Source organism: Antrostomus carolinensis, unplaced genomic scaffold, assembly GCF_000700745.2.
Source record: "Antrostomus carolinensis isolate BGI_N321 unplaced genomic scaffold, ASM70074v2 scaffold6738, whole genome shotgun sequence".
Classification (NCBI taxonomy): domain Eukaryota; kingdom Metazoa; phylum Chordata; class Aves; order Caprimulgiformes; family Caprimulgidae; genus Antrostomus; species Antrostomus carolinensis.
Genome location: NW_010333604.1, coordinates 1 through 13,442, shown reverse-complemented (window position 1 = coordinate 13,442; position 13,442 = coordinate 1). Strand labels below are relative to the sequence as shown.

Here is a 13,442-nt window from a genome sequence, read left to right as displayed (position 1 = left end):
TTTTTAAGTAATAAAATGGCTGAAGAACACAAAAAAAAAAGCTCAGTTACTTGTACACGTTTAAGGTTTCTAGTTTAACTACAGAAAACACCCTGGTGATGATGTCTCAGGAAAAGTCTTACTCCATACAGAGAAATGGTCCAGAAGTGTACAAAATGCTAACATATTGTCAAGGAAATTTATTGAAGTTTTAATACCCCTGAAAAAAGGCAAAACTATGCTCTATCCTGCAATATGACAGCCATTCTCAAGTGCTCTTAGAAAGGAAACATTCCATGGAGCAAATATTACCTGGAACACATGCCACACAAAGACAACAAATCAACACTACACCACCTCCCCAAGTTAAAAGATAGTAACAGAAAACAAACTATCACAACAACAACAAAAAGGTCAAGGACAGAGTAGTAACAAGTCAGTCAGTTTTGACAACTTGAAAATCAACATAAAATCCTCTCCAGTAAAGAAAGACTCCAAATACTAGTTAGAAAAAACAGATTAAGGAAAAAATAAATAAATACCAGAAGGAGATTTTTGTTTTAGCATTCTCTTACAGTAAGAAGCTGAAAGATGACTATTACTGATGTATGAAAACACTATACAACAGATTCTCACGCTTGTATGGCAAACAAAAATCAAGTAACATAATAGAAGTGTACTATCGAGCTTGAACACGTCAATATCTCACACCATCACACAAAACCCAGGCATGGTATTTAACAACAGCCTGTTCAATATTGTCATAAAGTTCCCACATTTTTACTGTAACTTACGAGCAAGCAGCTTTCCTCTCCATAGGCAACATTTCTCACATTATTACATGCACAGACAATCTTGCAAGGACTCGTCAGTTCAGGGATAAAGAAGTCTGTGGGTAGAGGAGTCCAACTAATCTACAAGCACTAATATCTGATGGTTTTTCAGGCAGCCCACAAAAGTTGAAGGAATCTTCTTTCTGGCTACTTCTGTACTACATCACACTATTCTGTTATTTAGAGCTTTTGACACCTTTAAAATGCTTTAAATCCACCACCAAAAATCGTGATTTTCACCAAACAGTTGAGTAGTAACAGCTTGGTAATTCAAAGTTTCATATTTGAAAGTACACAGATTATTTTTTAATCCTTCTAACCACAAACAATATACAGTAAACTACAAGCCACTTGGCAAATCCATGCTAAACAAAAGTCTTAGAATGACCAGCAAAGATGCCTACAATAAAGCACAGATCATTGTTTTTAAAGTGATTCTGTGATTGGTGGGGGTTTTTTTTAAAGAAATCAAACTTTTACTGATTTTTTTTCCTCTTTCTTCAAGTCAGTTATTAAAAAGGTGGGGAAAAGAAGAAATTAATATACAGCAATCCTGAAACTAACAGGAAAAAACATGCTAATAACGCCACAGGGTGTGTGTGGGAGTGGGGGTGAATGAGCAGAAATGAGGTGGCATTAGGGGGCAAAACAAAACAGATTTGCCAAGCCGTTAGATCTATCTATGAGAAAACATCAACTTTTGGAAAAGACTAAACTGTTACAGATGGTTTAATAACTGCATTTCAATTGACAAGAAGCAGTTCTGGAATTATTTTATTGCTGCAAATACAAACCCTACAGTTAAACATTTTATTAACAAGAATTACATTTTACTGCAATAAATCATCCAAACTGACTTGACGTACAGTCTGCCTCACAGTCACTCACTGAACTGTTCAAAATGGGTAGGCTTCACAATCCAGGATCCATAACTATGCTGCTCTAAGTAGCTTTGCAGCAAGTTTTTAGCTTCTTGGTACAATTCAGATTGAATCTGAAATAATAAAAAAAGAAAGATCTTTAAAGACCTCAAGAATGATGGTTACAGAGATCTGTGTTCTTTAACACTAGCTCGTAATAGGCACAAGCACAAACCTTGTAGGAAACAGTATCTACAAATCTTACAGTTCCCTCCATTGCTGACAGCAAGAAAAGTGATGCAGACTCTAAAAGCAAACTCTTTTTTAAATGTTTGGACATCCTAGGACAAGAGTTGTTATTTTTTTTTCCCCAGCATCTTCTCAGTGCCAATAATATCTTTAAATAGAAAATAAACGTTCTCTATCATTCAATGCAAATCTAAACACATAAACAAACAGCCAATTAGCAAGCTATTCTATTTTAAAATAGCTTTTAAAAATGCTCTCTTGCATGTTCTGATGGGAAGTAAAATAAGATACATACTTTATAACAACTTAAGTTTCACATAATTTTGGAAATAAAATACATCTCTTGAACCAAGGAGAGGAAAAAACTGGAAAAGTACAGAGAAGAAAGATAAGCCTACATATGTGTATGGCAGATCCATATTTCGGATGGACAGAAGTGAGTGAACTGTGTTTACAGCAGTCAAGAATCACAGTACCTCCTTCAAGTCATTTCTTTGTATTTTTATACTACAAAGGAAAGTCTGGGACCCAATGCTGTCTTTGGATGAATGATTCCTATTTTCCTACTCCTCTATGACGTAAGAATCCTCCCATAGGAGGAGAAAAATATCTGGCAGAAAAATATCTACATACATATGAAACAAATACAAAAACTGAAGATTGAAATGAACTGATGAACAAAAAAACGCCCAGTCTTTTTAATATGAAACTATCTTATGTGAGGAAAGTGGCCAGCAACCTCCACATGCCGAGACAAAACATGGCAGATTTTCATACAGAATGTTTCAAGATTAATTCAACAGATTAATTTTACTTGAAAACAGCAATTTCAGACACTGTCAGGCAAAGGTTATAGGCAAAAAAGGAGGTAAGAGCGCTCCAGGGGAAGTCTTCAGCAAAATAGAAAGCCATTCCTGGCTATCAAACCAGTGTTGAGAGCAGCCATTAAGAGTCTCCTTACTAAAACTTCCCCTGTCCCCAGACCAGCTCACCTTAGCTTCATGGTACGTTGCAACCTGAAGCAAATCATTCCGTTCAGCTTCTTTAGCAAGCAATCTGAAACGACTGAACATCGCCGCCTTGCAAAGGCGACTGGCCATGTTAACGCCACTTTTGAACGGTGAGCTACAGTCAAAATGAAAAAAAAAAAAGTAAAACTCAGTAAGAAATACACTACAGATATATTTCTTTGATCATTACAAGATTTTTTCCCCCTCTAATGCTTTGTGGTTATGATCACATGATTATACTTCCACTCTCCATGAATCTTTGATCATTACAAGATTTTTTCCCCCTCTTAATGCTTTGTGGTTACGATCACATGATTATTATCACATTATTCCACTCTCCATGAGCAAAGCTAATGCAAATCATTAGCAGCTGTGAGAATTTGAACAAGACAACCAAAAACAATTTCAAAGCAGAATTCATCTGAACTAGGATGCTAATCTGTTTTATGTACTGGGAAAACTAAAACATTTACTACAACAGACAGTGGAATAAAGATACCTCAGTTCAAACAACTGTTTAATGTCACGTCTCGGTATCTAACTGTAAAGTTAAAAGATCTCTAAAACTACATCCAATTATAGGATGCATTCACCTAACACAGGAGAGAATCTCTCATTTGGGTAATACAGTGGACTCCATGTATCACTCAAACAATGAATACTCCAATGAACTGGCCCAAAACAATAAGGCTAACCATTATTAACAAGATAATGAAGAAAAATTCTAACCTTTCAGCAGTTTTGCCAGTTAACCCATCCACAACCTCCAGGGATGCATCTGACAATGACCAATTCAAACTAAGAGACACCTGTTGAAAGTCTGTTTGAACTGGGTATGCAGCATTCACCAAGTAAGTATGAGATCTGTTGACCAGGTAAGGTATGGGAAGCTTTGATGTAAGTTCATCATTAACACGCTGTTTTATAGCTATTTTTAGCCCTCTTATATCCTTGCAATTTCCATTTCCTATTAAATAAAACAAGATCAGTCACATAAGTACATCAAATAATAAAAAAACCCAAACAGCTAAGAATGCAGATGTTTCCATTGGTCTATATTATATTCATTTTTCTACACAAAATTCATGTTTGGAAAATTCAGTTCCAGTATTCTGTTTGCAAAATAAAAATTATTTCACAGTTTCTCTTCCAGAGGCATTATTATTTCCATTGGATGTCTCCTTTCTGGAACAATTATTCTTCATCAACTCTTTATGCTCCTTGCAGAAGACACCATTAAAATAGAAGCTGCAACACAAACTTTGATGTTCTAGATTAGAAAATACGCCAAGGAGTTCACTCACATTACTCTGTATCCAACAGTATTTCTGACTACCTACTAAATAAACATACTTTGGTCCACAGTCTCTCAAGGAAAAGTCATAGAATTTCTATTAAATAGCAGGGCAATACATTATAGATCACTCTTTATTTTGAATCCCACTTAAGTGAGCACATTAAAAGTGCCCAAACTTCCTCAGAAGGAACAGGCAGTGCTTGCAAGATCTTTTGAAGCATTTCAAAGACCTTGTTCTGTGTTAGGAGATGCTGCTACATCTTCAATGTCTGAGGTCCCCAGACATCTGTGTACTAAGACTCATAACACAAATAATGAGAGGAAGAAACACCTGAAAACCTTCAGGATAATACCCATTAATTTAATCCTACCACATAAATAAAAGCTACTGAAATGAGTTCTGTTCATCGTCTGGTCTTCCTGACTGTCACAAAATGCTGAGAATTCCCTATCACCTTGGCAATCCCTGTTCCTCAACAAAACACCTATTTGCATTAACCAACACAAAGTGGGGAGGGCAAGGGGGGCACAGACCATGGACACAACACAAAATTAAATGAAGATTTTTCAACAGAGCTCTTAAGATACCCCATGGTGAAACTGAGCATTTTCAGTTAAACACTGGCAGTTTTTCCACCACTGCTCAATTCTACAGTTAAGGGACTAATGTTGTCACCTTAAAGTCATCACGTTTGACTGAACAGTTAACATAGCCTTTGTTACACTTGGTATTTTGTCAATATCTAAAGTTTTATTTGTTATAAAACAATGCTAAATTTCTTCTGTGACTCTAATACACAGAAAAGGAAGGGTGATCTGTCAAGATCAACTCACAATGACAAAAGAGCAAACCTGAGTTTTACACTGGGGCATTAAAAAGATGAGTGAAGAAAAAAAAAAAAAATACACTTAGTACCTTCTCAGAAAACTATTGTAATTCTTTAAAGAACCATCCTGGTTTAGTTCATGTTTTATAAAATGTAAGGGGCATTAAAAAGATGAGTGAAGAAAAAAAATACACTTAGTACCTTTTCAGAAAACTATTGTAATTCTTTAAAGGACCATACCGGTTTAGTTCATGTTTTATAAAATGTAGTAAAATTGGAACACAAAAACATACAAAAATTCCACTGAAATTTGCATGCAGCTTACCTACAAGAATACTGTTGATATACACTGGTTCAATGAAGTGACTCAGCAACGCTCCCTGAATACCAACCACTTCCCATTTTGTTAATTTGTCACTAGCTGACATACTGCTGACTCGAACAGACTTTGGTGGACAACAGGCAGTCAGGTAAACCTTGCCTTCTACAGCAACATGGAGACTCAGTTCTTCACTAGTTTCGTAAGCAGATATGGATTGTGGATTGAGATGCCTAAAGTAAGACAAGAAAATGAATTTCAGTGTGAAAGTGCTCAGAGATTGTTGTAAAGTGGTAACTAATACTGTTTCTCAGGAAACAATTATCAATAGATCTGGGCTTTACATTATGTTCAGTATTTGTTAATTTTAGAAACACTAAAATTTCAGTGTTTCAGCTGCTTAAGTGACTAGAATACTGAAATCAGTATTTAAATAAGAAATAGAAACTCAGCCTAATCTTAGACAGAAGTTGTGCAAACATTAAAAAGATCAGCATATGCCGCAAACAAGCTACCACTTTGTGTCTACTCACACTATGACAGAAGTTACTCGGAGGCTTTTCATCTTGTGAAAAACCTGCTCTAAGTTTAATGTTTAAAATATAACTTACACTGCAATTCCTCAAAACATTTAAAACAAGCAGATACAACACTGTTGGGAGACAAACCAGTGATTGTTCTGAAGCAAACCAGTTTTCTCCCCTTAACTTAAAGAGGGATAAGAAGTCAAAGCCTGAAGTTTTGAGCCAACTCTCTCCAATTTTGTCATAACTTGCAATGTTATGATCAAAGGTGCTTTTGCTTTGCTACATTATTATAAAGCAACCATTCAGTTTTGGCTTAACTAACATACTACCGCCTGTAGTAAGTCATCACGTTTTGCTACTCAATGGATTACTTGCAAGTAGCTCCCTTCTAAACACTCTCTTTAAATACCTCTACACGTAAGCAAATCTGCTATATTAGAAGAAAATAATTCCCAGCGATTGTCTCAAGAGAGCACACAACAGAACGGACAAAAAGCAAGAGAAAAAGTGCCGAACCTGGGATCCATCAACTATTTGTGAGTGGCTTATAAACTGCATTCACTTCCATCAGCCATTTCCCTGTAAGAGCAGGCTACGACACTGAAAATCACCTAAAACCTTCTGCAATTCTAACAGGGAGGACACCCCCCCAGTCAGCACAGCTTCCAGGGAACTGGCTGTGACTTCCATTTCACAATCTGCCTTATGAACACCCCAAATACAGCATGGAAGCAGCCAGCTCTCTTGTAGATATGAAAAAGTTACAGCTGAATGAATTTCAGGGACATTATTCCACTGCACCGCTAAAAGGGACACAAAATAATGTTGCTCACAGTAACTTGGTAAACCAGAGACTGCTGCTGTTAAATGTCAAAACTGTTTAAAAAAAAAATAATCTTTCAGAAATTTAACAGAAGATAGAAGTGTAAAGATAAGCATAGAAGTGTATTTGTCCCATCGAGTTTCTTCCATTACTTTTCTTCTACAAAGCAGAGCAGGAGCCCGTTGTTTCAATTCAAGACTTTTTATAGCCTAGTCCAGTGGTGCAAAGGATGATGTTAAGTCACCACACCCACTTGCTCAGTGGTTAAATTAATTATTTAGTAGTATTTTAATAGTATCTTGAGAGGGGGGTTAACAGCTAAGTGGATATCTATAACTATTTATTAGTATTTTAATAGTATCTTGAGAGAGGGGTTAACAGCTAAGTGGATATCTGTAATAAACAAGGCATCGCCCTGAAGCTATAACCCACGTATAAGTTTTTGTGTCATCACGTTCAGCTGTATATCATAGACTTACCACTATCACCTTGTTCTTTAATGCTTCCAAAACATGGAAAAAAAAAAAATCAGACTAGTCCCTCCCCCTATCTTAGAAACACGTAACAATGCATATTTTCCACACACACAACATGTTTGTCAATGCAAACAAATTAATCTTCCACTACAACATCTCTAAAGACACCAGGGTACTTACACTTCTGATTTCAACTGAGCAGTGCCTTTTGGAAGCTGATTCATGTAGAGAAAGATAGTTGTATTTTGCTTTAGGGTAAGCAGCTTTGAGGCTGGTGACATGCAAAATATGGATTTCTCTTTCCTCGATGGATTTTCATTATAGAACAGCAAAAGATTTCTATAAAAATATCTAAAAGAAAGCGTTATGTAATGGTAAGTGTAAAAAACACTCCTCTGTTCACAAATACATGGACGTTCACATTTAATCCACGTGATGTGAAAATAATCCAGAAGGTACTAACTATAAAATGCAAGTGCACTTATATTTGCAGAAGTAAAATTGAGAAGAACTGGCTGCAAGAGAACTGGTAACTATTTGTACGCGCATTCTTACCTAAGCAGAGAACGTCTTGCAATAACAATGGCGTGGCTGTCATGCAACACTCGTCCACAAGGCTGGAAGCACTGACTGTAATTACATTCTCCTGTTCCTAGAGCTACAACTTCATGCTGTCCACCTAAAAAGAAAACACTTATTTTTATGTGGTTGTGGTGAGTTAACCTTTTCTGGCTGCCAGGTGCCCACCAAGCTGCTCTCTCACACCCTCTGTCTCCCAGCAGATTGGGCTTGATTATCTTTAAGGTCTTTTCCAACCTAAATGATTCTATGAAAAAAGAAAATCAAGAAGCTCATAGGTCAAGATAAGGACAAGGAGGTGGTTGGCCATTTACCATCATGTGCAAAATAGACTCAACTTGGGGAAGATTAATTTAATTTACTGCCAATTAGAGTAGGATAGCGAGAAACAAAATCAAAACTAAAGCCACCTTTCCCCTACCCCACCTTCCTTCCAGGCTCAACTTCACTCCTGACTCTTCTACCTCCTCTCCTCCCTGCCTGAGAGGCACAGGCATATGGGGAAGCATCAGTTCCCAACACTTTGCCAGTGCCACTCCTTCCTCCTCATGCTCCTTCCCTACTCCAACATGGGGTCCCTCCCACATGATACAGTCCTTCATGAATCACTCTAGCCTGGTTCCTTCTCACGGGCTGCAGTTCTTCAAGAACTGCTCCAGCGTGGGTCCTTTCCACAGACTGCAGTCCTCTAGGAGCAGAATGCTCCAGCGTAAGTCCCCCATGGGGTCACAGGTCCTGCTAGAAGACCTGCTCCAGTGTGGGCTCCTCTCCACAGGCCACAGTTCCTGCCAGAAGCCTGCTCCTGTGTGGGTTTTCCACCACCTGCAGCTTCCTTCAGGGCATATCCACCTGCTCTGGCCTATACAGCCTTACTCCTCCTTGAGACAGTCCAAGGAAACATTTATGTAGGTCTTGAATATCTGCATGGCTGTAGCACAATTATGCATGTGACAGAGCCATCAGAACGAAGTATCTCAAAGAAGGAGAGCTACCCTTTACATTTATTTACCAGATCAGAAACGCATCAATCGAGGCTCTCTGGGAACACAAACAGCCCAGATTTTCCACTCCCCAATACTCACAATCAAAACAGACTTGCCTTTTTCAACGATGAAGGCAGCCAGTGAACTGCCACAACTTTGGTACTCAGGATGTCTGGTAGTCAGGCTGTGAAATACTTCTTCAAGCATTTGTGAAAGTTTTTGATAGGTAAGCTGTCTTCCTTCTAAATAAAACAATAAAAGCCAATAAGACACAAATTTGCAGGAGGGGGGGAAAAACAGACATGATCAACCACTTGCCAAATTATAAAACCAAACACACGGTAAAAGTACTACTATCAACACACACCTCTGGGATTCTGAAGATTATCAGGATGCACATGCATAAATAAAGGACAAGAACACCTAAACACTTTATACTTTTATTATTCATGATAATAAATCAGGGACACAGATCAAGTTTGATCACCTACTCTACACAGTATTTCAAGTAAGGGCAGAAATACTGTTTCTATTTCTGTCACCAAGTCACCACTTAAATACAAGCAATTTACCAAAGCTGTGTCCATTTGTAGAACCAATGGAAAACCTCCTACTTTAGTGTCACTAATTCTTACACTGTTCTTATGGTTAAAAATACAGTAACTTCATAGAGATCACTAAATGTATTAAAAGAAGAGGTGGGGTTTTGTTGTTTTTTTGGGGTTTTTTTTTTATAAAAGGCAAACATTTGCTGGGTAATTTGAATCAAGAGACAAAAACAAAACTATTCCTTACCAAAGCAGAGCCTTGAAACAGGAAAAGAGTTGGTTGGAGTTTGGGGCTCAGGAAGAGCACAGGCAGAACCTAAGAATTTAACAAAATTTCAAACTGGGATGGACATTCCAAATTTCAAAACATGGATCTCGCAATATTCCAGTAAGTTAAAGCTTCTAATTCTTTAAGAATTTTCTTTTCTGATTTTGAAGTCCTTGTAAGCACAGAACTACTTAGGTAGCAATCCATCAAAGACAATAAATGTTACGATAACCGAATTACTTTTAAAGCAGTAACTCAGTGGTGAAGCCTTTTAACCATAAAAATTCAAATCCACTTAGAATCAACTTCATATTGCTGTTACCTCTGTTACCTAGTGAGTAGCAAATCAAGTGCAATAGCAACAAATAAATTAATTCCTTCAGTATTCTCTGCTCTGTGCTACAAATTGATGCAAGTCCTAATACACAAAAGACAAAGACAAAAAAAACCCCAGTTTCAGAATCATAGGACAAATAGCTCTGCCCAAAGGACTCAAGAGAAGTGACAGAGGCCCTGATACAGAAGCCCTTAATGAAAACTACGCAGAGATTTTGCATAGGAAGCCTTTAAGTCGAGCTTTTCAAGATCTAATTAGGTGTTGCTAGAATATTTACCTGACTTTTTAGAAGCCTTTTCCCCTGTATGCTCCAAGTTAAGTAGCTCATCGAGAGCCAGTTTAGCTGCATTTAATTTAGACTCCTTCTTATTTTTTCCCAGTCCAGTCTTGTAGCAAACGCCATCCACCACAGCACAAAAGGCAAAATAAGGCCTTATCATATCGCCTTTAAAGGAGAAAAAAAAATGCAGACACAATTAGGGAAATTATTTTAAGGTACTTTTATCCGTAGCTTTATGTGCTTACATTCATTCCAAAGAAGTGGAAGACAAAAAGACAATTTTAGCAAAATACATCTCACAACTTTCACCTCCACAAGTATTTTGTCAGCTTTCACTTTATACACTTTTCACAAGGTTCTGGTAGCAGTCAGAATATATAACTATTATATATATTATACCATTACACATTATACAATTCACCTGATCAAATCCTGTAGTCATTAATTATGAGACACAGCTGTGCAGACAATAAAAGGGCATCCAAAAAGCAACATATGTGGAGGGTAGTGCAACCAATAATAATAAATAAATAAATAGTTCACTTGTATTAGTGCCATCAATACTAACTGCGAAAATTCAGATCACGTCAAGGATAAGCAAATACTGTTTTATTTAAGGAAAGAAGAAGTATTTACCTGCAATTCTAGATTCTTTCAGTTCAAGTGGAACATGGTGCATTTGTGCAAACTGATGCAAGGCAGATACTGGGTTTATTACTCCCTGTTCATATCTTGCAATAAACTCCTTTAGGTTTTTATTTGGGGTAAGTGCTGATAACTGGGGTGCACGGTCTGCTTTCAAAAGACAAGGTTCTGAAACAAAATTAAGAAAAGAACTGAATACCCTGTCTGGTAGTTTAAATCTGTTTACAGTAAATGCTTTTTAGAAGAACAAAAAGCAAAAACATTTACTCTAGAGCAGTATTGCTTTGCACTGAATCTTACATCAACAATTCTGACACAGCACGTACCTCCTCTTTTAAAAGCATCAAAGCTTTTACTTTGAGTACTAAATCCATTAACCTCTGAATACAGGCAGATGTTCCACATAACTACAACATATATTCCCCCTCCCCTCCCTTGCAAACCAGTGATCAAATCAAAGTTGCTGATGGCAGGTTCCAAACAACATGTGGTTTTGCACACAGAACTACGAAGTAGTGGAACTCCCTCTCACAAGACACTATGAAAGTTTTAGCAATCACACAAATTATTCAAAAAACAGGTAACTCATTCAAAGAAAGAGAAACGCACCCACAAAGAGCCGCTGAATATAAAAATGGCATCTCTGGCTGAGGTGGCCAGGACAGGACAAGGGGAGAGCTGACCCTGCAGGTCCCCCCAGTGCCCACCATTAACCAACCACACCTGGAACCAGCACAGTGAGTGGGTGGATATTTCATCTGTCCTACCACACAGCCCTTACACTCTGCCTAGGGCAATGTGAAGCAAGTTAGTCAAGTCATAAGAGACTTCTATAAATTCTGAGAAATAGTCCTGAGGCAAACACACACTTAGGAGTTTTAATTCAAACGACAAACTCTTCCAAGGAGCACTCTGTATCTGGGCAGTTATCTTTGACTTGGAGCTCTCCTACAGAATAATCAATTAACATTTCCTGCAGCTTCTGTGAAGATTTAAGAAACAAAATGTAATCTCTTCCCCTGCATCAGCTCCAGGATGGATGGAATCTTCATCTTTAGGGTTGCCATATACTCGGGCACAAGTATATCCCAACCAAGAACTAAAATAAACTGTTAATTCCAAGACTCATAAATAGGCACCTTTACCTGAATACAACTGTTTGAAGAGACAGAACTCAAAATACACCCTGGGACACCTGGAACTGCCGTTAGAACTTTTCTCAATGATCTCTATGAAAATTCATACAGCAGTACATACCCTGTATTTGGCAACCTCTACAGCACTTTTAAAGTGCAGCCCGGAATTAAAAATTATGAAAAGGTGCACACTATATACCCACCCTACAACAAATATCTTACTCTAGCAAGCTTCCAGTATGAAATGACAATGGAAGAAGAGGAACAAGTTCAAGCAGATGCTAAAGAAGTCATTTAAGAAAATACAGTGATAACAAAAAGCTGCAGAGACTTGCAACCTTTCAAAAAAGAGAATATCATAGTTACTTTCACTAATGTTAACAGCATATTTAACAGCTAAGCCCAGTTTATAAACTGACAACTATACCTGGATGTTGTGTCACCTTTGGTACACTGCACCCCTCAAAAGGTGGAAGTTTTGGCCTTACAGTCACCGATGGAGAAAGCTTCTCTAAAGCTGGCTGCCTAGGAGCCTGAGCTGGCAAAGTCTTCTTTTGTATGGGGTCAAAGGTGGGCATTCCAGCACCCTGAAACCAGTCACCGCTGCCACTCATTTTTGATCAACCTAAACAAGGTTAACAGCAAAGCTATGAGATGTTAAAGGCATGCTACAAACTCCACTTTTCTTAGTTAAGCCCCTTCAACCTCAGCACTAGGAACAACTCGCACTCTGCTTCACAGAATCATAGAATCCTTTGGTTGGAAAAGACCTTTGAGATCAGCAAGCCCAACCATACCTGTTCACTACTTAACCAGATCTCTGAGCACCCCATCTACCCGTCTGTTAAACACCCCCAGGGATGGTGACTCAACCACCTCCCTGTGCAGCCCGTTCCAGTGCCTGAGAACCCTTTCGGTGAAGAAATTTTTCCTGACACCCAATCTGAACCTCCCCCAGCACAACTTGAGGCCATTTCCTCTTGTTCTACCATCAGTTACCTGGGAGAAAAGACACACACCCGCCTCCCTAAAACCTCCTTTCATATTTTGTCAGAAGGTCTCCCCTCAGCCTCCTCTTCTCCAGGCTGAACAACCCCAGTTCCCTCAGCTGCTCCTCATAACTTGTTCTCCAGCCCTTCACCAGTTTCTTTGCCCTTCCCTACTGACTGGGGCAGAAGAACTGAAAACCCAGTGTCCATCCAACCCCACTTTCCCAGCCAGCACCATGAGGTTCAAAGCCGTTTCTGCGGTTAATTAACCACCTCCCCTCAGGCTTAACACAGCTCTGCACCTCCTCTTGCCACCAGCCCCAAGGACAACAGAACCCCCCACCGGCTTTCAAAGGAGTGAGGGAAAAACTGAAGCAGCAAAGCTCGATCCCTCTCGAGTTTCCAGGAGGAGCTGGTGGCTTTGGTACCTGCTCTGCTCTCGTCTCCGGCACTGTGGTAAATCCCACAGCCGCTGGG

General features: G+C 38.6%; 1 protein-coding gene across 1 annotated transcript; it reads right to left on the bottom strand.

The window, feature by feature from the left end:
• Nucleotides 1–1,692: 1,692 nt before the first annotated feature.
• Nucleotides 1,693–12,590, bottom strand: ADAD1 (adenosine deaminase domain containing 1). The gene is made up of 11 exons (XM_010173910.1): nt 12,404–12,590; nt 10,832–11,008; nt 10,193–10,360; nt 9,558–9,626; nt 8,879–9,004; nt 7,756–7,879; nt 7,381–7,551; nt 5,381–5,607; nt 3,661–3,898; nt 2,914–3,046; nt 1,693–1,806 (listed from the first exon to the last, which is right to left on the bottom strand). The coding sequence occupies exons 1-11, from the start codon at nt 12,588–12,590 to the stop codon at nt 1,693–1,695; spliced, it is 1,734 nt and encodes a 577-aa protein (XP_010172212.1).
• Nucleotides 12,591–13,442: the final 852 nt, after the last annotated feature.

Coding starts and splice junctions, on each gene's coding strand:
- ADAD1 (XM_010173910.1), bottom strand. CDS start 12,590: ATGAGTGGCAGCGGTGACTGGTTTCAGGGTGCTGGAATGCCCACCTTT. Junction 7,552..7,755: donor GCAAGACGTTCTCTGCTTAG/GTAAGAATGCGC, acceptor GCTTTCTTTTAG/ATATTTTTATAGAAATCTTT. Junction 3,047..3,660: donor ACTGGCAAAACTGCTGAAAG/GTTAGAATTTTT, acceptor TTTTGACTGTAG/CTCACCGTTCAAAAGTGGCG.